Raw genomic sequence first — 23744 nt, forward strand, 5'->3', positions numbered from 1 at the left:
AAGTGTTTTGAGAATATGCTAAACGAGTCGCAAATGTTGTGTAAAATATTGAAATGAGGCTTGGGCAAACATTGACTTTAGGCAGTGTCTACTGTACATGAACTATGCTTATACACATATATATATATATTACGCATGTATGGATCTGTACACACATATTCAATGAAGCCGTGTGGATGCCTCGCTAATAGAAAATGGAAAATTGTTTTGTAGCAGCACCTGACAACGAGTCGAACGAGTTGTATATATACATATATAGGTATATAAGTATATGCTTGTTCAGTTTTCTGATTAGTTGCAACATGCAGAGCACTTTGACTACAGTAGAGTTTTGTCGAGTTCAATGCAATTAAATCAATTGCGTTACGTATACGCAACGTGGCGCTTGCCCACCTTAACTGGCCATGGACAGTTAGAGAGGTAGCAGCGGCAGGAGCAAAAGTTGCAGTAGTTGATGAAGGCAATTTGCAGTTAACGAAGCCCTTAGCGTAATTGAATTATTATACAAGTTTGGAACAAATTGCATTAACAACGCTGCAATTTACAAACAAAAATTACATTTTTAATTGGAAAATTGCGTAGCACTCTCAAATGGCAAAGGACATATATATATACTATCTACGCTCCACGTGGCATAGTGGATATTCCTTAAGTTTCAGTGAGATGTTGCCCTTGACCAGCAGCTGGTCTAGCCGTGCAGCTGTGCTAATGCGATAGCCACGAAAGATCTTGGCCAGCAACAGCTTCATCAGCAGCAGCGCGTATCGATAGCCGATGCACATGCGCAGGCCCTTGGTGAAGGGCACAAAGGCGAAGGCGTGATGTGCCGGCGCATCAGGCCCGAAATGTGCCTCCGGATTGTAGGTTCTGGCCAATGGGCCCCAAACGCGCACATCTCGCTGCATATTGTAGATGTCGATGCCGATCTGTGTTCCGCTCGGTATGAGATAGACGCCATCGTCGCGACGCAGCTGCAAATCCTGTCCGGCGCGTCGCAGCACCATGGGCACAGGCGCAAACAGACGCATCGACTCGTTAATGGCCATCTCTGTATAGCTAAGTCGCTCCAGCTGCTCCATGCTAATGTCACCATGTTCCGGTAGCTCGGCGCAAAGTTCGTCGTGCAGCTTCTCTTGATACTCCGGATGCATAGCCAGGCATAAGATAGTGAAGTACAGCGCCGTTGAGGTAGTCTCGAAAGTCTATTGAGTTATAAATTATTGGACTAAATATAAATCGTATTGCCATGATTGACAGACTGATTGATTGATGGCTAATCTATAGCTCTGAACGTAAGACCTTCATTCCCATAACTTACTTCTAGAATTTTATTGACTGATAGTTGAACTTGATTGATTGCCTGACTATCTGATTGATTGATGAGTGAAAGTAGAAAGATAATTCTCGCCATGAGCAAAATTTTTCACATAGCTAAAATATGCTTAATTTTATTTATTGATTATTTTAAGTGAGTGATTGATTGACTTTTTGGCGTAATGCCTGCTCGAAGTTATTAAAACAAAATAGCTGCTCTTTAAATAGTTTTATATATTCAGAATACATAACAGACTTTCATGTCAAATTGATTGATTGATTGATTGATAGATTGATTGTAGCCTCTCTGCCAGCAAGTATTCTCAACTAACTTAAGCTCCTTTTTCTTAAGTTCAATGCAATATTGTGGCAACCGCCACAAATTGGAATTTTTGACTAATTTATTGATTGACTAATTAGACTAGAAGCATTTTCTTAAAGTTCTATGCATGATATGATTGAATATATATGAGAACAAAATGTAAGGAAATTCTATTGAATAGCTCTTTAAAGCAATGCCACTAATACTTTTCCCCAGCTGGCATCAATAACATGCATATCATCCATATCATTGCCTTTATATATGTTATGGACGCTACTTACCGCTGCAATAATTACATTTGCCTCGTCTCGCACATCCTGCCAGCTCATCTGCTGGCCTCGTTCCACATGCTCTCGCACCTGTTCAATGAATATCGACTTGGACTTGATGCGATGCTGTTGCTGTTGCTGTTGTTGATGCTGATGCTGTTCCTCCTCCAGTTGCTTGTTAGCATCAGAATCTTCCACGCCCACAACAGAAACAACTGGCTGCAGCAGCTGAGGAGTTTGACGAGGCAACAAGGGAAAGCAAGTCATGAACAAGCAGGTAGCGAGTAGAAGGTGGTCGGGTTCCGGCCACGCCCGCTAACATACCTGCTCCACAAAGCCAAACAGCACGCCGACGACCTTCTGCTGCCGGTCAAAAAGTCGCGACCATCGATAGATGAGCTCCGGATAAAGCCAAGGGGACAGCATACGCTTCACACACACCTCCGTTATCCTGCAAGCAAAACGAATGGATGCAGAGTGCTAAATGTGAAGCTACACTTGGAGACCAAGCAGCAAGAATACGAAATAAAATTTACTTAAGCCAAGAACTTATGAAGTCTACTTTTGACTTAAAGTATTTACTAGATTTTATTTGGCTTAAGACACTTCAACGATTAAGTTTTAATGTCAAGAATGATTCTAGCTTCATTTCAGAAGAGTCAAGACAAAAGTCTCCTTCGACAATAAAAACTGAAAGTTTTCTCCAAGTGTAGCTGTGGAGGAATTAGAATACTCCCACCAGCATTTCTGCTGAAAGCAGCGGATTAGCAGTGAGAGAGAGAGAGAAGGAGAGGGAGGGAGAGAGAGAGAGAGAGCGCCAACTCATGTCGCAAGGTATTAGCCATGGCTGAATAGCTAGCGAAGCTGAAAGATTGTAATTAGCTAATAGGTAAAACAAAGCGGTAGGGCGTCCCAGCCAAAGATAATATCTCTGACACAAACAAGCCACTAACTAACGCACTCACAGTTAGTGAAAGACTTTTCAAAAGCAATCGAGCGCATGGCGCTTAGTTTGTGCATTGAGTTAAGCTGCATAGAAATGGGAATAGCCTCAAATATCTTCATTTCTTTATATCTGTTTGCTTATTTAGTGACGCGTGAATAGAATGTATCCATATTATATTTGTTTTCTTGATAGAGACATATCTTGCTGTATAGATGTTGTTGTTGTTGTCTATCCATTCCATAATATCATGCCTTATCTCACATCTTATGCACATTCCAATCATATAGAAAGTATAGGAATATCCTTTTCTATACAATGCCACATTCATATCAAAAGCTAAGCATCTCATAATCTCCACTTGATTTTCTGTCACAAATATTTAGTCTAACTCACATTCCCAAGATGCCCAATTGAAGTCCGCAATTTGATCTCATTCAACAAAGTTTGTAAATCACTGTAGATCTTAGCATATTCTACCTTATTCTATTCCTTATGGTCCTCATAACTTACCCACTGTATGCCTCAAAGATGGCCATGGAGCCATCGTGCTGAAAGTTCATCCTCTTGCCCATAGTTGTCTCTGTTACAAAGTAAAGTCAATACGCACATAAAGCGCATGTTTTGCTGAAAATCCCATTTATGCTTACGACATGCAGCCTCCAATACAATTTTCTTCAGTATTTGGTAGATCTCTAGACTTTTGCCGCGCTGCACACCCTCTATATCCAGCTTCCTCAGTAATACATCTGCTTCGGCATTGAAAATGGGCAGAAAATTGCATAAGATTTGACGACCAAAGGCGGGATTGATAAGTCGACGATGTTTTTGCCAGCGCGGAGCTACGAAATAAATTATAAAAAATAAATATATATAAATATATGAATAAACTTTTATTAAAATCACTTTAAAACTTATTCGAACTATTCATTTTTGCAGTGTACTCACAGCTGGATGTGAAGAGTCCATCGCCAATGGCCGAGCTCATGAAGCGATAGAAATCGCCTTTGTTGGTGCAGTGGGTCGAATTGAAGACTTGCTCCACGGTCTCTGGGTCGTTGACATAGAGAAAGCAATTGGTGCCCATCCAGGAGATGAAAGGCGCCTTATACTTGTGCGAAAGTCCATCCATGTACTGCAGAAAGGCTGCAGACACGCTTTATAGCTGCAGCTCATTGATAGGTCTTGGGGCACTTACTCTGCGGGTTCATCATTTGCAGGCCCATGCCAATGAAGGGCCAGCCCACGGGTCCGGGCAGCTGCCAGGCGGCCTTGTAGTAGCGTCTGCGACTCCACAGAAAGTAGATCCACAACAAAGCCAGCCAGCTGACCAGAATGATGCAGGCCAGCATGTCGTTGAACTGCCTAGAGCTAGCAATCGGGTCGAATCGGTCGTATCGAATTGAATTAAATCAAATAAAAAATATGTTAAGCGTATGACGCTCCGAGTAATACTGAGACCCCGGGGCTGGAGCAGCTCGGCCCATTGAGATTTGTATATGTAGTCAGAGAGATTACGCACTTGGGCGCCCTAATGCGCCCATATCCATGCCCGCCACGTGCCGGACTCTACGCAAATGAATACATTGCTATGCGAATCGCGTACGTCCAGTCGATAATATGCCATGGGCACTCCACAAACCGGTAAAACTTGACAACCAAAACTATTCTGTTTTGGACTCGAGAATACAACATGAATTCGCCTATAAGCAAAAGTTAAAAGTGAATGCAATTAAGCAAACTCTGAGATATTGCATAATTCATTAATGATTCAATTAGCAATTTTAGCTAACTGCATAATTAAAAAATTTCAAATGAATGTAAAGTATATACCTAGGTAACTGATATTCAAAATTAAATAACTTCAAATTAAACCAAGATGGTTTGATAACTCATTTCAATCAAAGCTGGCCCGAGTTACGAGAGTAGTCCAAAAAGTTGTCGACACTAATTCAATGTGAATATGAAATTAAGTGGGAGAAGTAAAAATATTTTATATATTAAAGACGCCAACTTTTCATCCAACTCTCGCATAACTATATTAATTGTATATAAAATGAATTCAAAATGTATGTAACATAGATTTATATGCAGTCCTGGTCAAAAGTATATACGGAGCGAGCTTCTTTCACATGTTTTTGCTCTGCTTTCTAGAGATTTCCTCCTAAAAATGCATATATGATATATAACCATATTTTATATTATTAGCATTCGACATATTACACGCCGTTTTATGTAGTATAAATTTAGTTAAGCTTTCAAATCAGACTTCAATTGTTAAATTCCATGCTTTTAGCATTTTCAAAGCAAATTTCCACATTTTAATATTTTTAACTAACAGATATACGAATTAAGCTTAAGAGAATTAATTTAGGCACGCCATAAAACGATACAAAAATAAAGATATAAATAAACAATAAAAACGCAATTTTCATTGTCTCTAATAACTAACTAAAGCTAAACTTTTCGCTTGAAATCGGAGAAGACAGAAATCAAAACTCTAATATACTTTTAGAATTACTAATGATCAATTATGCTGTGAAGAAACTTACCAGCAAAGCCAATAAGCCCGGTTGCAACTGGTTGTAGAGCATCAGAAATTCATGTGTCATTTCATGTCATGGGCTGATTTAATTTGACTAATTGGTTAATTAACGGTGCGGCATTATCTATTTTAAAAATGAGTGTCAGGTAGATTGAGAAGGTGCGGCCCAGCGCTGTTTAGAGCTTTCAAATATATTATTTATTCACTATTCCATTTGTTGCTTTATACAAATTCTTCAAGTTAAGTTTAACAATATAATTTGTTTTCCGTGCGTGCACGTTGACCCATTCCATAATTAGTTGTTTCCATTATTTTAAGTTTTAATTATTATAAATTATATTTTATTTTGTTTCTTGTGGTGTTTTGTTTTCACATTATTTGGATTTGTCTCGAGTCGAGTTGAAAGAGTTATAAGCTGGTTAGTTTTGTATAGTTAGTTAGTTGCTTTTCTTAAACTTAGTGCAATAGCTCTGATTGGGATTCAGTAATGACCCAGTTAATAAGTTTTAGACCATCTCTGTACTTTAGGATACATAATATACATATAGATATAGTATTCTATATATCGAGCTTCGGTTAATTCCTAGGCAAACAGCACAGAAGCTGGTTTTCCGGGATAAGCTAAGTATGTTTAAAAAGTTTTTGCGAATATTTTCTCATGTTCTTTTCTTTTTTCATGGACGTTGCGATTTTCACTTTGTGTTTTCATGTTTAGAGCATAATCCTTTGGTTTTAATCAAGCAAGTATAAGTTAAAAGGCCATGGGATCATTTGAAAGCCATTTAGTAGCTAAGAGAGCTCTACTTCTTCTTCTATTCTGATCGGATTTCTAATTTCCATATGCCTTGACTACGTGAACTACCTTGACATTATAGTACTTTATGTATATATATTTTTATCAGTTAGCAATCATGCATAACTGTCATCGTATCTGCAGTATATGCCTATATACACATTCAATACACCTAAGAACATTTTCTGTTAATTTTAAAAAATTATACACATTTTATTGTCAACAAAAATATGACCACTCGCGACTCAGCGATTGCATTGCCTCAGTTTTTAACAATTCGCTCACTAATTGCAATAGTCGTTAATCATTAATCATTTAGTTAGTTCACTTTTTCAGATACAATAGACAGACACACACGTTTGCCTCACCTCGCCTCGTACAAATTGAGTTTAGCTTCAACTACGGTTCTACGGCAGGGATGGGTGAAATTACGAATATTCTATTAGTATATATATTAATAGTTTATCCTAATTGCAATTAAGTTTTCTCTTTGCCTTCTGCATATACCCTTTTCACTTTCAATTAGCAAACTTTGTCGCAGGATCAGCTTAAGTTAGTGAAAATCCACTCGAGATCAAATTCGTTTTCATAGGGGAAACCGTGCGCTGATCTATCAAATACTCATGGCAAGGGTATACAAGCTTCGGCTAGCCGAATTAACGCACTCTACTACATATTTATTTGTTTTTGTTTGTTTTTATAAACTTTTTGCCTGAGCAAATTAAATTGCAAAGCATTTTATGATTTCTTTTGACGCTTGATACAAAAATATTTGTGTTTTATTATTCAACTAGGCTGCTAGTTGTTGTTGTTGTTATTTATTGCTGAGGCTAAGCGCTTAATGCGCATTAATGTGCATTTATTATATGCAACAAATAAAAAATTGTAAATAAATGTATATGCATGTGTTTACATATCATTCGCAAATATGCTGTGGGCGCACACAAAGGTTGTTTACGAATTTAATTTCATTCTTTTTTTTTTGGACGCTGTGTGTAGCCTGAGTTGCTGTTTTTGTTGTTGCAACACTCTCTGCTTTTTGCATATTATATAAATATATAAGTTTATGTATATGTTTACAAAATAAACTTTTGCTTTTCCTTTCACATTGGCGCTTGCATAAATATTAATCGAAAAGACATTGGCAATTTCTTGTTTCTTTCCTTTTTTTGTTGAGACGGGAGCTTAGACGGTGCAATTGCTTGTGTGTGTGTAGTTGTGTGTGTTGTGTAGGGGGTGTGGCATGGCCATGTGTATGTGCGTGATGTGTGTAAGCTTGGCTAAGGTATATAAACTAACTGCCGAGTATTACATATTATTATTTAATTAAATTATTTATGTATTCAGTTGATATTGATTTTGTGTTTTTTTTATACTTAGGCACAATACATTTATTTTGTTTATTTTTATATATGTCACAAGCTGCAATTGTATTTTGTTTTTTTTTTCTTTTTACTAAATATTTTTTAAGTCTTACGAACTAATTACTACGCATAAAAACGTGTGTAGTTGTCGGTCTGTACGTAGGTGTGTGTGTTGATTTGTTGTTAATTATTATTATAATTATATTTTATTGAAATAATTTTGTATCGATTTGCATAATTTTCTCTACAATTTATAAAAATGCAACCACTTGGCAAATATTTAAAGCTTTTTACTTAAATTACATACGCAAAAAAAAGTTTTTTTTTTATCGAAAAAATTAAATATATAAATTATATATTGAATGTTGCATTTGTTTATGGTTTATGGCTATATTGGCATTCTTCGTATAGTTTGCTTTTTAGGTAACAATTTCCATTTACTTTGCGTGTGTGTGTGTAAAATCTTTACAAATATTGCTTTTCATTTTTGCCAGCTTTACAGTTAACAATTATAAACAAAAGCCATCAATTCATCAAATGCTAGCTCACTTAACTTAAAGAGAAAAGGCATTGGTTTATGTTCCGCTACAATACAAAAACAAAAACATTTTGAGACACTTCTCTTCTCAGACAGCACTCACAAAATACAAAAATTAAATACGCACTTTACAAATTGTTTACGTTTTTCTTCTTCTTCCTCTTTTTTTTACTTAGACGCTGTTGTTTTTTGTTTTGACTTTAACAAAATACGCGCTACGTTTACTACGAATGCTACAAAGTAGACAACAATATTTGTTTTTTTTTTTTAGGCTTATTTGCTTTTGTTTTTTTTTTTAATAATTTGCTTTTGTTGCTACTGGTTTTTGCTTAGTTAATTTATGACTTTAGTTTAACTCGCTTCAGATTAACTTTCCGCGGGCTGGTTGGTTGTAAACTGCGTAATGCCATCGCTTTCCATAGACTCGAGCACATCAGCCACATAGACGGCAACATCCGTGTGACTATTCTCGCCTCTGCGTATGAATGGCATCTGCAGCAGTCGACTATATTTGGGTCTGTCACTCTCCGTCTTGATCAGGCTGTGGGCATTAATTGACGTAAGTATTTTGATTATATACTAAGTATATTAAAATCATACCAAGTGTTGACAAACTCTACGAATTCCATGGAGAACTCCATGCCATTGTAGGATGTATGCAAACGCGGCGGATCACCTTGCACAACCTACAAAAAATATGGTAAATATTTAATGATAAGCCTTTTGTAATAGCAAACACATACCTGACACAACTGCTCAAAGACTGAATCCCATTTGCGATATGGGAAATTGCCTGTGGCCACCTCCATTAATGTTATGCCCAGAGACCAAACATCGCTTCGCACATCGTAGCCCTTGGCGCGCTCCGGATCAATGCGTTCCGGCTGCAAGAGACACAGATTCAGACCTGACAAAGATGGATTATTGATTGCTAACCTACCGCCATGTATGGCCTACATCCCGCGTCCTTAGTCTTGGCTATCGAATCGACGAGCTGCCCAGATATGCCAAAATCACACAATTTAATGTCGCCGCGACGATGCAACAGAATGTTGCTAGGTTTAACATCACGATGAATTATCTTGAGCTCCTCCTTTAAATAGTTGAGGGCATTGACTGTGGCCACCGTGATCTTGGCCAATATGGATTCAGGTATATGTCGATGCTTCTTTTCGAATATGTATTTGTAGAATTTATCCAGCGATGTGTCCATTAACTCCATACATATCCAGCAATCGCCCTCTTTAAAAAGTGCTCCGTAAAATTGCACGATGTAGATGCATTCATTTGACTTCATTACTACTTCCAAATCCATAAGTAGCTGCTTCTGTTCCTTCTCATCCACGGTAGATCGTATGCGCTTCACAGCCATTACCTTGTCCAATTTCTTGAATACCATTTTGTTGACTGCACCAAATGCACCGCGTCCAATCTCGCCCAAATCCTCTAGATCATCGGATGTAAACTGATGTGTATTAATGGCGCCTTCGCCGAACTGTAACTTGCCGCAGGCCTGCTGCCTAATCCGCTCCCGATGACGATCCGTGGCGGTGCTGCTGCCGATGCCACTGGTGCTGGCATTGCTGTTGCTGTGGCTGCTGCTGCAGCTAGGTGCCGGCACAGCTGGCACAAAGCTGGGCTGGGCGCTAAAGCGCAATGCCACATTATTCTGCTGCGACGAGGAACTGGAGGCAGACGACGTAGATCCCGACGACGTTGACGACGTTGATGAAGGCGGATGGCGTATGCTCAACTGGTTCAGATTAAGCTGATCAGGCGGTATACGGGAACGGCTAGGTCCAGCTATCATTAAGATAAGGCGAGGAAAAGTGGTTATTTATAATCTACGGCTTATCAATTGCATTGTGCCCAACCAATGCGTCAGTCAGTTAATACATATGTGTGCGTGTGTGTACTAGCGTATTTATATATATATATATATATATATATATATATATATATATGTGTGTGTGTGTGTGTGCGTGGGCAGTTTTAAGCAGAAGATTACTCACTTGCAAATAAATTTTTGGGTCTTTCTGCCATTGTGTATGCCTGGCGCTAAGCCCGATAGCAATTGTATTATAAACGTCGCTTTATTGACGTCGTTTCGCTCTTTTCAGGTGGGCGCCGCGCCCCAAATACACGTCGCTTAAAGGGGGCGCCGAAAATATTTTCGCAGCGAAAACTACTGGCAAATCATATACTACACCATAACCGCACGCTGCACACTTTATAGGTGGTAACACTTGAGGCACAGCTCAATTATTTGTTAAATTGTCGAGTACGCATCTATACGATTTGCATTTTCACACTTTCGTTTTACATAAAATAGACTAAAAAACATTAAAAAGGCAGCAATGCAACAAAATTTGAAATGTGACCACACTCCACCAAATTGAAAACGCTATCGATAAATACTAAAAGTACAAGGCACAACTATGTCATTTGATAGGACAAATATGGTGCCACACTCTGCATCGCGCAGTCTTAGCTCTGTTAATCATAAATGAATTGCGATTTTTAAAAGAAATTCAACATTTAAATGACATTATCTGTCATCCGGAAAGAGCAAATGCATTTTATATTCTAAGATACTATAAATTAAAGAAATTCAAATGAAATAAAACAATGAGTTTTTAAATCATTCAGGTTATGACAACTGTTAATAACAGTGCCGCCAGCTGCTAGGTTTCTTGCGCTGTTAGAAAAATAAACAAATGAGATTTATTTTTATAAGGACTTACGTAAAAAAGCACAAAAGACTATGTCAAGCAGCGCTGCACGAGGTACTTACAAGCTTTTTGTAGGCAATCTACCCTGGACCATCAGCAGCAAGGAGCTGCGTACATACTTCTCCCGCTTCGGCCATGTGGCTAATGCGGAGGTGGTATTTGACAAGCAGCTAGGTTTGTCCAAGTACTACGGCTTCGTAATGTTCAGCCAAAGGGACGCCTACAACAGTGCCAGCAACCAGAATACACATTTTCTCGATGGACGCGTGCTTAACGTCCAACGCGCTAACGAACACGCATAGCTTTAAGTGAAGTAACCCATGTGTTTAAGAAATATACCAACAATTTTATTGCTTTTATGCACAGTTTTAAGGCAAATATTTTAAGTAATTGGAACCAACAGCATTCCCGACGTTGGGTAAGCCCAGTTCACTGATCCGCAGTGAGAGGTCGCATTTGATGCGCTCCACGAGATCGGGCCCTTCGTATACAAGAGCTGTATAGATTTGAACGAATGAGGCGCCAGCCTCGATTTTTTCGAACGCATCAGCTCCAGAGGCCACACCACCCACTCCTATAATGGGTATACTGCCCTTGGTGAGTGAGTAAACTTGAGCAATCAGCCTGGTAGATCGTTCCCGCAACGGTTCGCCACTTAAGCCGCCCGTCTCATTGGCCAACGAAACATCACTGATATTATCACGGGAGATGGTGGTATTTGAGACAATTAAACCATCTATGCGGCATTTCTTATTGTTGATGACAGAGACGATATCAATCAGTTCGCGCAGTTCCAGATCGGGCGATAGTTTCAGCAGTATTGGCACATTTTGATTCGTTTTGAGTTTGGCACGAGCTGCATTTACTGCTTCCAGCAGTTCTGTGAGTTCCTTCTTACCCTGCATGTCACGCAGTCCTTTTGTATTAGGGCTACTGACATTGATGACCAGATAATCTGCGACGGGTCCAAAGGCAAACACTCCTTTCACGTAGTCGCCAATTGGGGTCATCGTATCGCGATTCCTGCCCAGATTTACACCCACAACAGCATTAAAATCCTCGCGTTTGCGAAGATCCTTTAAGCGCTGCATAACTACCTGGTGGCCATCGCTGTTAAAGCCATAGCGATTGATGATGGCCCGATCATCAACTAACCGAAAAACGCGCGGCTTGGGATTTCCACTTTGGGCCAAAGGCGTCACGCTACCTACCTCAATGAAGCCAAAACCCAAATCCTTTAGGCCCATAATTGCCTCTGCGTTCTTATCAAAACCGGCTGCAATGCCAATCGGATTGCTGACGAGGCGACCAAAGAACGAGGAATGCAGATTTAGATCGTCCGTGTGATCAGAGGCAGGATAGAGACGATACTTGCAAGCCCACACCGCCAAATTGTGGCTTGTTTCAGCGGGCAGCATGCGCACAAACGGCATGACAAATGCGCCGCATAAGTTATCCTGATTGTTATAGGCCGTTAGGCCCATGAACAGGACTGAGGCACCTGCTGTAACAATGCCTAGAGATCGCAGGCGGCTCTGTAATATAAGTAAATTTAAAATTTTTTAAAAATTTTTTCAAGCTGTAAAGCTTACAAATTTTTGCGTGTTTCGAACCATGTTAAAGAACGATATAACTGAAGTTTTAGTATTGAACTTTTTAACAGTCGTTATCAGGTGTCTGTTGAAGTAGTTCTGTGTTTCTAGGCTTTTGAAATATTAGCAATACTTGTTCAGTATCTTATATAGAACAATTTACTGAGAAACTGAAACTGTTTGAATTCTTATGTGTATATGTATATATATATGTGTATATAGGAATGTCTATTGATCTAGCCCTAATATATAATTGATTCGCATCAGTTAACAGCTGAGCTACTTTGAACTAGTTATGAACGGAACTTATCAACTCCAATGGTGAGTCAGCCTTGGTTTTACTGTTTTGCTTGTGCATCTCTGCATCAATTTGCAATTGCACATATGCAACAAAAATAGATAAAAATAGTTAATAATAGTAATAATAATATGAAAGGTGGCACATTTCGGAACACACAATGGGATCCCACGCTGCTAACATCACAGATTGTGTCCATGCAGTGCTGCGTGTACTTCACACTTGGCCTGCTGGTCTTTATAGCCAACAAGTTGTCTGGCGACAATTATGCATTGGATCATCTCTTTGAATACCATGTAAGTGAATTATCCACAGCCGTGTCGTGTTTTGTCTAATACGCGTTGTTACAGGAAATACATATCTATGATCTGGGAGGGCGTCTGGTAATCTGCGCATTTGTCTTAAATGCATTTGTTGCCTCCTTGGCGCTCTGGTGCATTGTGCGTCGAGCAAAGCTGTGTCTCGACTTCAGGTAGCTATCAATCGGACAACGTCGCTATCTCTCTGTCTTCACTTATATATTTTTTCATTTTCAAACAGTTGCACGTTCCATTTGCTGCATCTGATCATCTGCTGGTGGTACAACCGCTCCTTTCCAGCCAACGCATCATGGTGGCTTCTCAATGTAATCACGGCGACCATAATGTGTATTGGCGGCGAGTTTCTTTGCCTGCAATCCGAAATGAAGGAGATTCCCGTCGGCTACGCGGCACTCAATCAAAAGTCAGACGTTTGAATAATGCATGGTACACACTATGTGATTGTAATGCTAAGCAAGTCACCAATTACTTTAAAGATAAATGATACTTGTAATTTATTGTTAACACAGTTTAAGAATATAATCCATATGTAGCACGTATGTAGTCTATAGTGTCTAGTGCAATATCTGGTATATGTAAGGTGCACCGCGCTTTAGTTTTAGCTCCTTGGGTATCATCTGTGGCGGCATAAAGTATTTAAGCTCCGCAGTTACCGGCTCTCCGGCTGAGCTCTGATTGCGCCCGAATAGCTGCCAGAAGTGCAGCTGGCGCGGCACCAGATACCAATAGCTAAACATCATTCCAAACGATATGATCAATGCGCCGAGCAGAAGCAGCGTCCAACATTGGCCGCGTTGTGACTTTTGCATTTTGCGCGTTCAACTGTCAACAAAGAACGAAAAAAATAATAAATAAATGAGCTTCCACATTCGCAGAAATAAACACACCTTTAGCTAACACACAGACGCTTCCATTTATCTATATCAACAGCAGCAGCCGCAGCTAAAAGAAGGCAGTTCCTCATTTTGCAATGCAGCCCAACTAATCAGGTTTCCCTAATCTAATCAAATTAGTGGCTTGACTGTGCTTCCATCCCAACGATCTGACACGATCCAGCACGAGCTTTCGTTCAAATTTATGTTAATTGAGCAGCGGACGTAGCGTGCGTTACGAGACATTCTTTTATTTATGGAATCCGCGCATACACTGCTGGCAAATTGAAATTCCAAATAAAAAAACAGCTGCGTATAAGCGAATGCTCTACTCCGCGGCTCTCAGACGGGTCGTCTCTATAAGTTAAAGTAAAGCAAGGCCAATCAACTCTCTTGCACTCTATCTCTGTCTCTTCCAGAGAAAGAGTCTCGAACAATTTACAACCTCGCACTTTTGCTGCCTTCATTTAGTAATATCATAGAATACTCCGGCAATCCAGAATCTACTGAGGTATGCAGACTATTTTTGCCAGATATATCAATGGTAGCTAAGATATAATGATGCCAACCACGTGTGCACCAAGTCTTATCAAAATAACTTTTGTTATAAATCACTACATCGAGCCACCTGCAGCCGCTTATCAATACCAGATATACTATATATATTGGTCAGCCGATGCTTTTAATTCGTTACCAACTCTACGACAAATTCATAATATCCTCTCGCCAAGTGTATAAAAAACTTGATTTCCGATCAACTCGTCCAGCTTTCAACTTCATTAACTTTATAACTTGCATCGTTAGCCATCAAATAAAACTCTTGGTTTTCCATTTGCTAAATTATTCAATTTATTTTTAGCAAACTTGTTTTTTTGTTTTAAATGATTTTCTTGTATTTCGCGTGATTTATATTTTTATACATATATATATATATGTATATGTATATATTTATGTATATATATAACTTTTAATAGTTATGTTTTGTTTAGTTTAAAATCATTGATGTTCAATGTTTCATCAATTGTAAATCGCTTAACGTTTAAAGTTTTCTTTTGTTTTATCTTTATCGATTTCAATATTTCAAAGAGAAAAACATGCGAGAGGATGTGGATGTGTGTGTAGGGCAAAGGACACAAGTAATTCATAAATTGTTCCTTTTTAGATTAAATCCCTAATGTTTCTGGCTCACGTTTTCGTGTAGCTTTGCTCTAGCATATCTATATAAATTTGTATTATTAATAATATTTGTTAATGAGCCTATTTTTATGCGCGTATATTTGTTTGTGTGTATGTTTTATAAACTACAATTTTTCAGTTTTTTCTTCGTTTGTGTAATGTTTGTTGTTTCTCCAGCATATGTATATATATATATATGTTAAATATTATTTTTAAACAATTTTATTTTATTTGTAATGCGTTTGCTATTGTTAATGTGTATGGATGTGTCGGTGTATTGGTGTGGGTGTGTTTATATATGTGTTTGTGTTGTATGTGTGTTGTGTTGCGCTGCGCACAGACAGTTTCTCTTTCACATTTGCTGCCCCTATATATATATATATATATATATATGTATATATGTATATATATATATATATATATATATATATATAGATGATACATATAATATGCAAATAAAATTAAGTTGTTATATCGATCGGTTTATCAAATGGTTTTCGCATCGAGGCTCTGTTTCTGTTTGTGTTCCTGCTTCGGTTTCTACTCCTTTCTCCTGGCTCTTGTTATTCATCTTCTCTGTTGTATGTTTCTTTCTTCTTCTTTTTTTGCAGTTTTAGTTGACGCTAGTCGGGTCGATGTGGTCGCTGTGGATGCTGCCGGCCTCGCTGGCTGACAAGCCTTGCTCATTGACCCCACCAGTCAGGCCCGTTGTTTGAGTGGGAGCCACCACCACCGCCGCCGCCACCGTAGGATCCGCCATACGAGCCACCGCCATAGGCGCCACCGCCAGAGCTGCCACCTGTTATAACATGAATATCATCATAATATATGCAGCAAGATTGGATATTGTGCGCAGTTCACTCACCAAACTTACCATACGAGTTTCCATTGCTGCGATAGTTGCCACCACCGCCTGAACCACCACTGCGAGCGCCACCGCCGCCGCCGCCACCGCTAATGCCACCGCTGCGGCCGCCACCACCACCACCAGAAGATGTACGATAATCACGTGAGCCAAAACCGCCACCATAACGGGAACCGGCACCGCCACCACGACGTTTAGCGCCACCATGACCACGATCCGAACTAAGCATTTCTTCGAGAAAACCAGGTATCTCCTGTTTGGTCTCGATCAGCAGCTCCAGAAGGTCGGAGCAAATGTTGCGATTCTTGTCATTGAAAAAGGATGTAGCAACGCCGAGATTACCCATACGACCCGTACGACCAATACGATGCACATACTCTTCCACATCGGTAGGCAGGTCAAAATTAATGACATGAGTCACATGCGGAATGTCCAGACCACGTGCTGCCACAGCTGTGGCAACGAGAATCGGGCAATCACCCGAACGGAAGCAGCGCAACGCCTCTTCTCGCTCCTTTTGGGTGCGATCACCATGAATGCTGGTGACCGGATGATTGCACTGATAAAGGAACTCTTCCAGAGAATCGGCGCCCTTCTTTGTTTCCACAAAAATGAGCGTCAGATTATCCTTCGAGTACTCGGGCCCATCCCGTATCGATGACAACAGATCTAACAAATAAGAGCGCTTATCTTGATCGTATACCCACAATATAGTTTGTGTTATGTTCTCCGAAGTGGAGCCAACACGTCCTACGGCCAAGAAAATGTAATTGCTGAGAAAATCGCTGGCCAGCTCCTGGATTTGTTTGGGGAATGTGGCCGAAAACATCAATGTCTGTCGCTGTCCCGTCGGTGGCATATTCAGCTGCTCCACAATGCGACGTATCTGGGGCTCAAAGCCCATGTCCAACATTCGATCGGCTTCATCTAGTACCAGAAAGCGAATATTCTCCAATCCTACTTTGCCGCGTGTTATCATATCCTCCAAGCGACCGGGTGTGGCCACAATTAAATGACAACCACGATCCAATTCACGCATCTGTTCGCTAGTATTGTTGCCACCATAGAGTACAGCGGGACGCATGCGCGAGCGATAAGCAAACTTTTTGGCCTCCTCAAATATTTGGGTGGCCAGCTCACGGGTCGGCGCCAGCACCAGGCCCAACGGATACTGCTTGCGTCGGCTATATTGCCGATTGCTTTGCGGCGGCGCCGATAATCCGTGCTCATACATCTGATTCAAGATAGGCACCAGAAAGGCGGCCGTTTTACCAGAGCCGGTCTGAGCGCACGCCATCAGATCTCGTCCGCTGATTATAATTGGTATTGCGTATTTTTGCACCGGCGTCGGTTTATCATAACGCGCCAGATTCACATTGTTCCGGATAATCTCCGTCAGCTGCACATCATCGAACGATGTGATATGCGGCGGTACATTCTGGCCCGTCGCCTCCACGGGTATATCCTCGTATTTGTCAAAATTGATGCCCGTGTTGCCCACACCGAACAGCTCCTGTTCCAGTCGCTCATCACGTGCTCCCAGCTTTGTGTAATCGACGTTTCCGCCGCCCCCGCCGCCTTCCTTCCAGCGACTGTTGTAGCCACCGCCGCTGCCGCCCCCGCGATTGCCATAGCCTCTGTTGCCGCCGCCACCGCTGCCGCCGGGTGGACCGCCCTCGCTGGCACCCCCTTCGAATCCAATGGGACGCTCAGGTTCCTGCCAGCGATCATTGCGGGGCTGCTGTACCTCCTCCGGTTGCTCATTGAGGCCGTTGCCTCCGGCTCCACCGCCGCCACCACCTCCGCCTCCGCGATAAGATGGTCCGCGTCGATCCCCAAAGTTACGCCCACCTCCTCGATTCCAGTCACCACCGCGACGCGAGTCGTATTCACCACCTGAGAATGATGCATAAGAAAAAATAATCTTTTATGTGCGATTCAAGTGATTAAATGATCCTGTGGGGTGCAAGCTTTGCCAAAGCATAATTTCTGCAAATGCAATCATGATGGTTTCCACTTACCGTTATAATTTTCCTCGTAGCGGTTGCTGCCACCACGCCTGCCACCACCGCCGCCGCCGCTTCCAAAACTTCCGTATTCGCCGCTCTGGCGATTGTAGCCGCGATTTCCGCCGCGATCGCCTCTGCGATAGTCACCGCCGCGTTGCTGCTGCTGCTGCTGATCCCTGTGCGGTGCGGCACCTGAATCAAAGCCTTGGCCTTGATTGTCTAAGTCCGCGTTGTTGTTGCCACCACCACCTCGAAGATGCGGGGGCACATAAACGCCACCAGTGACCGAATTAGTGGAAGTCTTGCTTGTTATGGGGCCGCTATAGTTAGCCGAGCCGCCATTCAAGTCCAGACCAGCAACCTGAAAAAGGCACGGTAAATAATTAGAAAATAAAATTAGAATACAAATTGCCGAATACATTTATTACTAGTTAATCTGAAACATAATGCAGGCCTGTCAATGCCATTTCAATGCGATTTTTAGCGTATGAAATAAAAAGGGTCGATAACTTCATTAGACACACACATACGCGCGATCAAGTTCAACGAATTCCAAGCCGTTGCCAAAGAGAGCTTTGTAATAACAAGTTTTTATTTTCGGTTGAACATAGAGACACACACATACACATACAAATCGCAATCTTCTCACAATTCCATCGCTATTCTCGGTTAGCAACATGTTTTTTTTATTGAAGCGCGAAGCCTATTGTCACACACATTCATACACAATAGTCGAGAAAAATAAGCGCAACTAGTTTGAGAGGCTTTCGCAGCGGCCTAGCAACAACAAAAACAAAAAACTGCCTCCCACACATAAGCAAAATTATTCCTAGTACAAAGTTTTCGTGGAATGAGCCTCAATGGAAACTACACGAATGTGGAACTTGTTTTCGCCATATAATCATTTACAGGGTGTTATTGTCTACCATATGATGAAAGTCGCTCACAATGCACAGATTACATGGCCGTCTGGCAACCCTGTTTACAAATATACTCAGCTTCCACATGCGTGTGTGAGCGAGAGCAATGCAAAGAGAACGCCGCAACTAGCAATCTCACACTAACACACTTGTATGCACTGGTTTAGAATTGCGGCTACACATACACTCACACACATGCAGAAAAACTCTCGCACTTATACACGTACATTTGCACAGCAATGAACATGTCAAATTGGATGCAGGCTAAAAATTATACAAAAGAAATTACACAAACGAAATGAAATTACAAGCATACACACACACACAGCTCAATATACCAAGTACGTACGCGACCCTCTTTTCGTTGCAAAATGTAAAAGCGCAACGAATTCCACGGTCAGACGAATTGTATGTTATGAAATCAATAAAAAAAATTTAGAACCCGACTGAACACTGTTCAATAATCGTGTGCAGACCGCATGAGCATCGCCGACTCTTTCACACATGCACACTCACACACACACACTTTTAGCTGACACAGCTAATACACATACACATCCACTAGTGGTACATGTACATTTTTTCCATTATGTACCTCTTCCGCACCGCACCGCATTTTACATTCACATATACACGTACAATACTTACTTGCTGCTCTAGACCTGTGCCATTTTGGTTAATAGCATTACTCATATTATCCTCCAATCACTTGCTTGTTTTTTCTTTCTTTCCGTTTAGGAAAATTTTGGAATTGTTCTTGATTTTGCGCACACTTGCAATTTCTAAAAAAATTATTGTAATTTGTGTTTCTTTCTTTATGTATGTTTGTGTTGCACTTCGTGTCTATACGTTTTTCTTTCAGTTTTTTTTTCCGACAACTTCTTACGTTCCACAAGCTACTACGTTCTTATGTGGAGAGAGCGAGGTTGTACTTTTCACAATCAGTTCCTTCGATCAATAAGACTTTTTAATGTTCATATGCTTAACTAGGCCTACTTGTGCCTACTGACAATCACAAGCCAGTTATTATGCTTGTTCTTAAAATGTATGGTTTTTTGTACGCTTTCGCGTTTTTATGCTTTCAGACGCGTGTCTTATCCACACCAACGGCGAAAACGAGCCACACGGGAAAAATGGTGGAGAATTGGTGATGGGAGCGCGTGAGTCAGCGCTGTTACTTATCGTTATCGCAGTGTACAGGGTTGACTATGACAGAGCTGCTTTGCATAATGCGTTACCAGGCTGTTCACTTCACGCTTAGCGCTTCACTTCTCGATTCTATAATTCGATAGTCTTATCGAGTCCTGGTAGCCGTTAGAGCTACCTTGTTTTAACTTTATTTATTTATATTTTGAAAACGTATCTGGTCGCAGCTCGTCTTTATTATTTTACGTTTTTTGGGAAAACCTTGAACAACTTTATACGCTAAGATGGATCTCTTCGCTATTGTGGGGCTGATGTTGCTAGTTTCGAGAAATGCTTGCTTTGCAGTTGAAATTTTGTATGAATTATGCCAAAACTTGTTGTGTTATGTGCGTGTGTAGACTGTTTAATTTTTAGGCTTCGAAAATCTGAAGCAAAATTCAAGGAAGTATGCAGAGAAGTATAGTGTTATTGGCTTTTATTATAATTTACGCACAAACACATACAATTGGTACACATGTAAATATATATATTTTTGTTTCGTTTTTCTCGTTATATATTTATATATTTATATATATATATATATATATATATATATATACGTTTATATAGAATAAATGCTTTTGGTATTGGCTGTAGCTTTAGCTAAAGCTTATATATATATATATATATATTTTCTTTTTGGATCATGGCCTGGGAATGTTGCAAGTTGCATGCCGCTAATGTTTCAACAATAAATATCATTATTTGCATAATATTTATAAATATATATACGAATATATATGTGTACATATATACGCATTTCAGCCCTTAAGCAGGCAGCGTTTGTAGAACTCCCGATCGATTGCATCGCTGGGTACATACGAGCTCCACTTGAAGATCAAGGCCAGCGTCTCGTTGGCTGTCAGATGATCTAGGGCGATATTCAGAAAACAGTTCCACGTATAGAAGAAATGCCGCGACAGCTGTTCTTCTTCCACACTGCTGATGCATTCGCAATTGACGCAAATCAAGCGTCCACGTTGCAGTTCCACAAACTGCTCAAAGCAACGCGCCCAAGCGGCGCCATTCAATTGCTTACCCACATCCTGCAGCAGCTCCACGGAGCCATAGTTAAAGACAATGGGCAGAACTTTGTCCAAATTGTGCTCGACCAGATAGAATTTGGCCAGAACATCAAGCAGCGCCGGTACCGACTGCAGCACATCAAAGCACTTCAGCTGCTCGTTGCGGGACCAAAAGTAACGCAGCAGGACAGCGCCCAGCTCATGATACTGACAGGCATTGTTGAACCTCAAAGGAAAGCTGCAATGACTGCAGCGGACAATTTCTACGCCGGCATTCAGTAGGGCCAATCCATTAGCTATGTAGTCTCGTGTGGCATCGTCCATTTCCCAGATGAGTTCCGGATTGAGATAGTTGAAATACATCTCATAGCAGTTGCGTTGCGCCTGCTCAGGACTATCGCCGTGCTCCAGCATCACCTGTCCAAGCTTCGTCAGCAGCTGCATCAGCTCGCTGGCCGCATATTCATCGAACACTGCGCGATAGCGTTCCACGCAATGAGTGCGACTGAATTTGGCGCCCTTGTGGATCAAATAAAGATTGTAGATGGTCTTCTCTTCCGGACTGATGTGTGGCGTCGCTGTCGTAATACGCTTGCGTCCGTTGCTACTGCTGCGGCAAACAATTTCCTCATCCTCATCCTGCGCCTCGTACAGTGCTTTAATATCCTTAAAGGGCAGCGATCGCTCACTGGCGGGTATTAGCTCACGCACTAGCTGCTGCTGCTCCTCGGCAAATATGTTGAACTTGTATTTGATAATGTTCTTGCCAAATTTACCCGTAACCGTTAGCAGCGCATCCTTAAAGTGTCCCGACTTAGGGGGTTGTTTCAAATTGTCGCAAAATGCGTTCTCCAGCACATAAACGCCTTTTGCTGGCACTGAGTTGGCGACGTTACCAACTCCACCTCCACTTCCTACTTGAGATCCCCCTCCAGCTGTGCTGACGCTTCTCTCTGTTGTTGCTGAGCTGCCGCCGGAGCTGTGCGTGTCCATTGCGCTGCCCGTGCACTGGGCAATGGCATCAAAGATCACGGATATATCATTGAGCAGTTCATACTGCTGGCGTTCGATCAGCAGTTGCTTCAACTGATTGAGCTGCTTCAGCTCGTAGTTTTCGCGCGCCTTGTCCGCAAAATATTTGACGTGATGGCGCAACAGTCGGGCGCACTGCGGCAGCTTCGATTGCTGCATCAGGAAGAGGGCGTGCGACTGCAGCGTCTGCAACTGAACGCTGTATAGCGAACCCGTTTGGGTGAAGATAAAGATATCGGCGCCGGCGACACGGCAATCTACAATGCGCTCGAACTTATTACACCACAGCACCACCGACGAGTGGCGCACATCAAAGATGTAGAGGCCCAGCTCAGTATAGCTCAGTAAAAAGTTTTCGCCTAGACGTTGCAGTTTGGCGAATTGCAGGTGCTGCGGCTGGTAGTCTAGCAGTTCATCGTTGGACTCCAGGGCATCCGCATCGTCACCACTGAATGCATCACCTTCACTAGGCTTCAGTATCTGGGCTGGAGCGGTGGCCAGTGCGCTCTTGAACTGGTGCGTTTGCACTACCTCGCCTTCGAAGTCGACTTCCCAGATTCGAGTGCCTGGACGTGCGCAATAAATGCGTGACGGCTGCAATGACTCATGTGGCGATATAAAGAAACAGGCACCAAAAGCGCCATCACGTGGACGGTTGCCGATCTGCAAGCAAAAGAGTCAATTAGATAAGTGCATGACAATCTACCAGAATGTCGTAGTTTACCTGCTTGTACTCTTCGAATTCGGTGTTGCATAGAATGCACTTGGTATAGTTTGATACCAGGAGCAGAGATTCAAAGTCATCGATCTGGACGACGGGGGCATCTAGATACAAAAGCGGATGCACGGACATGTTAAACAGCAGACTATGTCCTATAAAGGACGATAGAAGTACCAGATTAACCTGGCCACGTGTATCGCCATAGTAGAATTGCTTCTCATCCGGCGTCCAATGGATACAGCTCACCTGCACCGATTGATCGGCGCTCAGGTGCGTGACAATCACTTGAGGTGCGGCCTGAGCGGAGAGATTCACCGCATACACACAAATCAGAGAGCGTTGAGTGGCAAAGGCCACATACTTGTTGTTGGCCGAGATACTCAAGTGTGTGACCGGCCCATGCTTATTGGGGATCAAGTGCATAAACTTGCCGCCACGATTGAAGAAGTAAAGGGAGCCGGAGGTGGCGCCAAAGATGATGTAGTTGTCAGAGATATCAAAGCAAGTATACTGTAGTTTGGAGATTACAAGTACTAAGTTACCGTGTTTTGTATTAAGTTACAACAAAATTGTTACCTTGATCCGATTGCTGTGCCTCAGCGGCTGTGACAAATGCTGTGAAAAATCAATAAAATTGGACAAGCAGTAGGCGTCAGTCATTTTAATGCTTGTTTTTGCTGGCTGACACACGCGTATTTACATTGTTCGCACTCTTAACTAGCGAATTGTACGGTTTATTATTCCTTTAATATTAATGCATTTCTGGTGTTGTGGTGAAATAAAAAAAAATAAACACAGGAATGCAACTTTTACAGATGTTAGGCTAGCGCTGCCAGAACGTTTACTTCAAACTGTCAGGCAACGTAAGAAAGTTGTTTACATTGAAAATACAACAGTCTGGCAACTTGG

The 23744-nt window shown here is 41.4% G+C and overlaps 8 protein-coding genes across 10 annotated transcripts; 2 read left to right on the top strand and 6 right to left on the bottom strand.

The window, feature by feature from the left end:
• Positions 1-327: 327 nt before the first annotated feature.
• On the bottom strand, positions 328-4365 carry LOC111604842 (probable cytochrome P450 313b1). The gene is made up of 7 exons (XM_023323074.2): positions 4047-4365; positions 3797-3994; positions 3499-3690; positions 3362-3431; positions 2230-2356; positions 1918-2133; positions 328-1202 (listed from the first exon to the last, which is right to left on the bottom strand). Exons 1-7 carry the CDS (start codon positions 4198-4200, stop codon positions 615-617), a joined length of 1545 nt encoding a protein of 514 aa, XP_023178842.2. The 5' UTR covers positions 4201-4365; the 3' UTR covers positions 328-614.
• A 3530-nt stretch (positions 4366-7895) lies between these two features.
• On the bottom strand, positions 7896-10471 carry LOC111604816 (dual specificity mitogen-activated protein kinase kinase 4). The gene is made up of 5 exons (XM_023323036.2): positions 10101-10471; positions 9029-9891; positions 8832-8972; positions 8689-8774; positions 7896-8629 (listed from the first exon to the last, which is right to left on the bottom strand). Exons 1-5 carry the CDS (start codon positions 10129-10131, stop codon positions 8455-8457), a joined length of 1296 nt encoding a protein of 431 aa, XP_023178804.1. The 5' UTR covers positions 10132-10471; the 3' UTR covers positions 7896-8454.
• Positions 10472-10759: 288 nt separating this feature from the next.
• LOC111604888 (SRA stem-loop-interacting RNA-binding protein, mitochondrial) lies at positions 10760-11182 on the top strand. The gene has a single exon (XM_023323128.2). It carries the CDS (start codon positions 10853-10855, stop codon positions 11120-11122), a length of 270 nt encoding a protein of 89 aa, XP_023178896.1. The 5' UTR covers positions 10760-10852; the 3' UTR covers positions 11123-11182.
• LOC111604806 (dihydroorotate dehydrogenase (quinone), mitochondrial) lies at positions 11176-12639 on the bottom strand. The gene is made up of 2 exons (XM_023323024.2): positions 12413-12639; positions 11176-12355 (listed from the first exon to the last, which is right to left on the bottom strand). The coding sequence occupies exons 1-2, from the start codon at positions 12434-12436 to the stop codon at positions 11189-11191; spliced, it is 1191 nt and encodes a 396-aa protein (XP_023178792.1). The 5' UTR covers positions 12437-12639; the 3' UTR covers positions 11176-11188.
• Positions 12640-12657: 18 nt separating this feature from the next.
• On the top strand, positions 12658-13577 carry LOC111604807 (protein SYS1 homolog). Of its 2 annotated transcripts, XM_023323026.1 has the most exons (4): positions 12658-12733; positions 12849-13006; positions 13061-13182; positions 13251-13577. In XM_023323026.1, the coding sequence occupies exons 2-4, from the start codon at positions 12908-12910 to the stop codon at positions 13444-13446; spliced, it is 417 nt and encodes a 138-aa protein (XP_023178794.1). In that variant the 5' UTR covers positions 12658-12733; positions 12849-12907; the 3' UTR covers positions 13447-13577. The 2 variants fall into 2 exon arrangements, with proteins under 2 accessions (XP_023178794.1, XP_023178793.1); XM_023323025.2 differs by lacking the exon at positions 12658-12733 and having other exon boundaries at positions 12744-13006.
• Positions 13574-13955, bottom strand: LOC111604889. Its single transcript, XM_023323129.2, has 2 exons — positions 13918-13955; positions 13574-13852 (listed from the first exon to the last, which is right to left on the bottom strand). Exon 2 carries the CDS (start codon positions 13837-13839, stop codon positions 13585-13587), a length of 255 nt encoding a protein of 84 aa, XP_023178897.2. The 5' UTR covers positions 13840-13852; positions 13918-13955; the 3' UTR covers positions 13574-13584.
• A 1750-nt stretch (positions 13956-15705) lies between these two features.
• On the bottom strand, positions 15706-20478 carry LOC111604853 (ATP-dependent RNA helicase bel). 2 transcript variants are annotated; one of them, XM_023323087.2, is made up of 4 exons: positions 19521-20478; positions 17965-18313; positions 15953-17839; positions 15706-15877 (listed from the first exon to the last, which is right to left on the bottom strand). In XM_023323087.2, the coding sequence occupies exons 1-4, from the start codon at positions 19563-19565 to the stop codon at positions 15762-15764; spliced, it is 2397 nt and encodes a 798-aa protein (XP_023178855.1). In that variant the 5' UTR covers positions 19566-20478; the 3' UTR covers positions 15706-15761. The 2 variants fall into 2 exon arrangements, with proteins under 2 accessions (XP_023178855.1, XP_023178854.1); XM_023323086.2 differs by having other exon boundaries at positions 15944-17839; positions 19521-20477.
• Positions 20479-20677: 199 nt separating this feature from the next.
• On the bottom strand, positions 20678-23679 carry LOC111604828 (Hermansky-Pudlak syndrome 5 protein homolog). Its single transcript, XM_023323052.2, has 3 exons — positions 23412-23679; positions 22839-23345; positions 20678-22777 (listed from the first exon to the last, which is right to left on the bottom strand). Exons 1-3 carry the CDS (start codon positions 23493-23495, stop codon positions 20819-20821), a joined length of 2550 nt encoding a protein of 849 aa, XP_023178820.2. The 5' UTR covers positions 23496-23679; the 3' UTR covers positions 20678-20818.
• Positions 23680-23744: the final 65 nt, after the last annotated feature.

Source organism: Drosophila hydei, unplaced genomic scaffold (assembly GCF_003285905.1).
Source record: "Drosophila hydei strain 15085-1641.00,03,60 unplaced genomic scaffold, DhydRS2 tig00000063-arrow-pilon, whole genome shotgun sequence".
NCBI lineage: Eukaryota > Metazoa > Arthropoda > Insecta > Diptera > Drosophilidae > Drosophila > Drosophila hydei.

Bases quoted from the DNA above. Each gene is read 5' to 3' on its own strand.
- LOC111604828 (XM_023323052.2), bottom strand. From the start codon at position 23,495: ATGACTGACGCCTACTGCTTGTCCAATTTTATTGATTTTTCACAGCAT. The intron at 23,346-23,411 runs GTAACAATTTTG...TCCAAACTACAG, and splicing joins GGCACAGCAATCGGATCAAG to TATACTTGCTTTGATATCTC. The intron at 22,778-22,838 runs GTAAACTACGAC...TTTTGCTTGCAG, and splicing joins AATTCGAAGAGTACAAGCAG to ATCGGCAACCGTCCACGTGA.
- LOC111604842 (XM_023323074.2), bottom strand. From the start codon at position 4,200: ATGCTGGCCTGCATCATTCTGGTCAGCTGGCTGGCTTTGTTGTGGATC. The intron at 3,995-4,046 runs GTAAGTGCCCCA...GCGTGTCTGCAG, and splicing joins GCAAATGATGAACCCGCAGA to CCTTTCTGCAGTACATGGAT. The intron at 2,357-3,361 runs GTAAGTTATGAG...TTTTGCTTGCAG, and splicing joins ATCTTTGAGGCATACAGTGG to GATAACGGAGGTGTGTGTGA.
- LOC111604889 (XM_023323129.2), bottom strand. From the start codon at position 13,839: ATGCAAAAGTCACAACGCGGCCAATGTTGGACGCTGCTTCTGCTCGGC.
- LOC111604807 (XM_023323025.2), top strand. From the start codon at position 12,842: ATGAAAGGTGGCACATTTCGGAACACACAATGGGATCCCACGCTGCTA. The intron at 13,007-13,060 runs GTAAGTGAATTA...GCGTTGTTACAG, and splicing joins ATCATCTCTTTGAATACCAT to GAAATACATATCTATGATCT. The intron at 13,183-13,250 runs GTAGCTATCAAT...ATTTTCAAACAG, and splicing joins AAGCTGTGTCTCGACTTCAG to TTGCACGTTCCATTTGCTGC.
- LOC111604806 (XM_023323024.2), bottom strand. From the start codon at position 12,436: ATGGTTCGAAACACGCAAAAATTT. The intron at 12,356-12,412 runs GTAAGCTTTACA...CTTATATTACAG, and splicing joins TTCGAAACACGCAAAAATTT to AGCCGCCTGCGATCTCTAGG.
- LOC111604816 (XM_023323036.2), bottom strand. From the start codon at position 10,131: ATGGCAGAAAGACCCAAAAATTTATTTGCAA. The intron at 8,973-9,028 runs GTAGGTTAGCAA...TGTCTCTTGCAG, and splicing joins GATGTAGGCCATACATGGCG to CCGGAACGCATTGATCCGGA. The intron at 8,630-8,688 runs GTATGATTTTAA...TAATGCCCACAG, and splicing joins GTAGAGTTTGTCAACACTTG to CCTGATCAAGACGGAGAGTG.
- LOC111604888 (XM_023323128.2), top strand. From the start codon at position 10,853: ATGTCAAGCAGCGCTGCACGAGGTACTTACAAGCTTTTTGTAGGCAAT.
- LOC111604853 (XM_023323086.2), bottom strand. From the start codon at position 19,565: ATGAGTAATGCTATTAACCAAAATGGCACAGGTCTAGAGCAGCAA. The intron at 18,314-19,520 runs GTAAGTATTGTA...TGCCTTTTTCAG, and splicing joins GCACAGGTCTAGAGCAGCAA to GTTGCTGGTCTGGACTTGAA. The intron at 15,878-15,943 runs GTGAGTGAACTG...ATGTTATAACAG, and splicing joins AAACTCGTATGGTAAGTTTG to GTGGCAGCTCTGGCGGTGGC.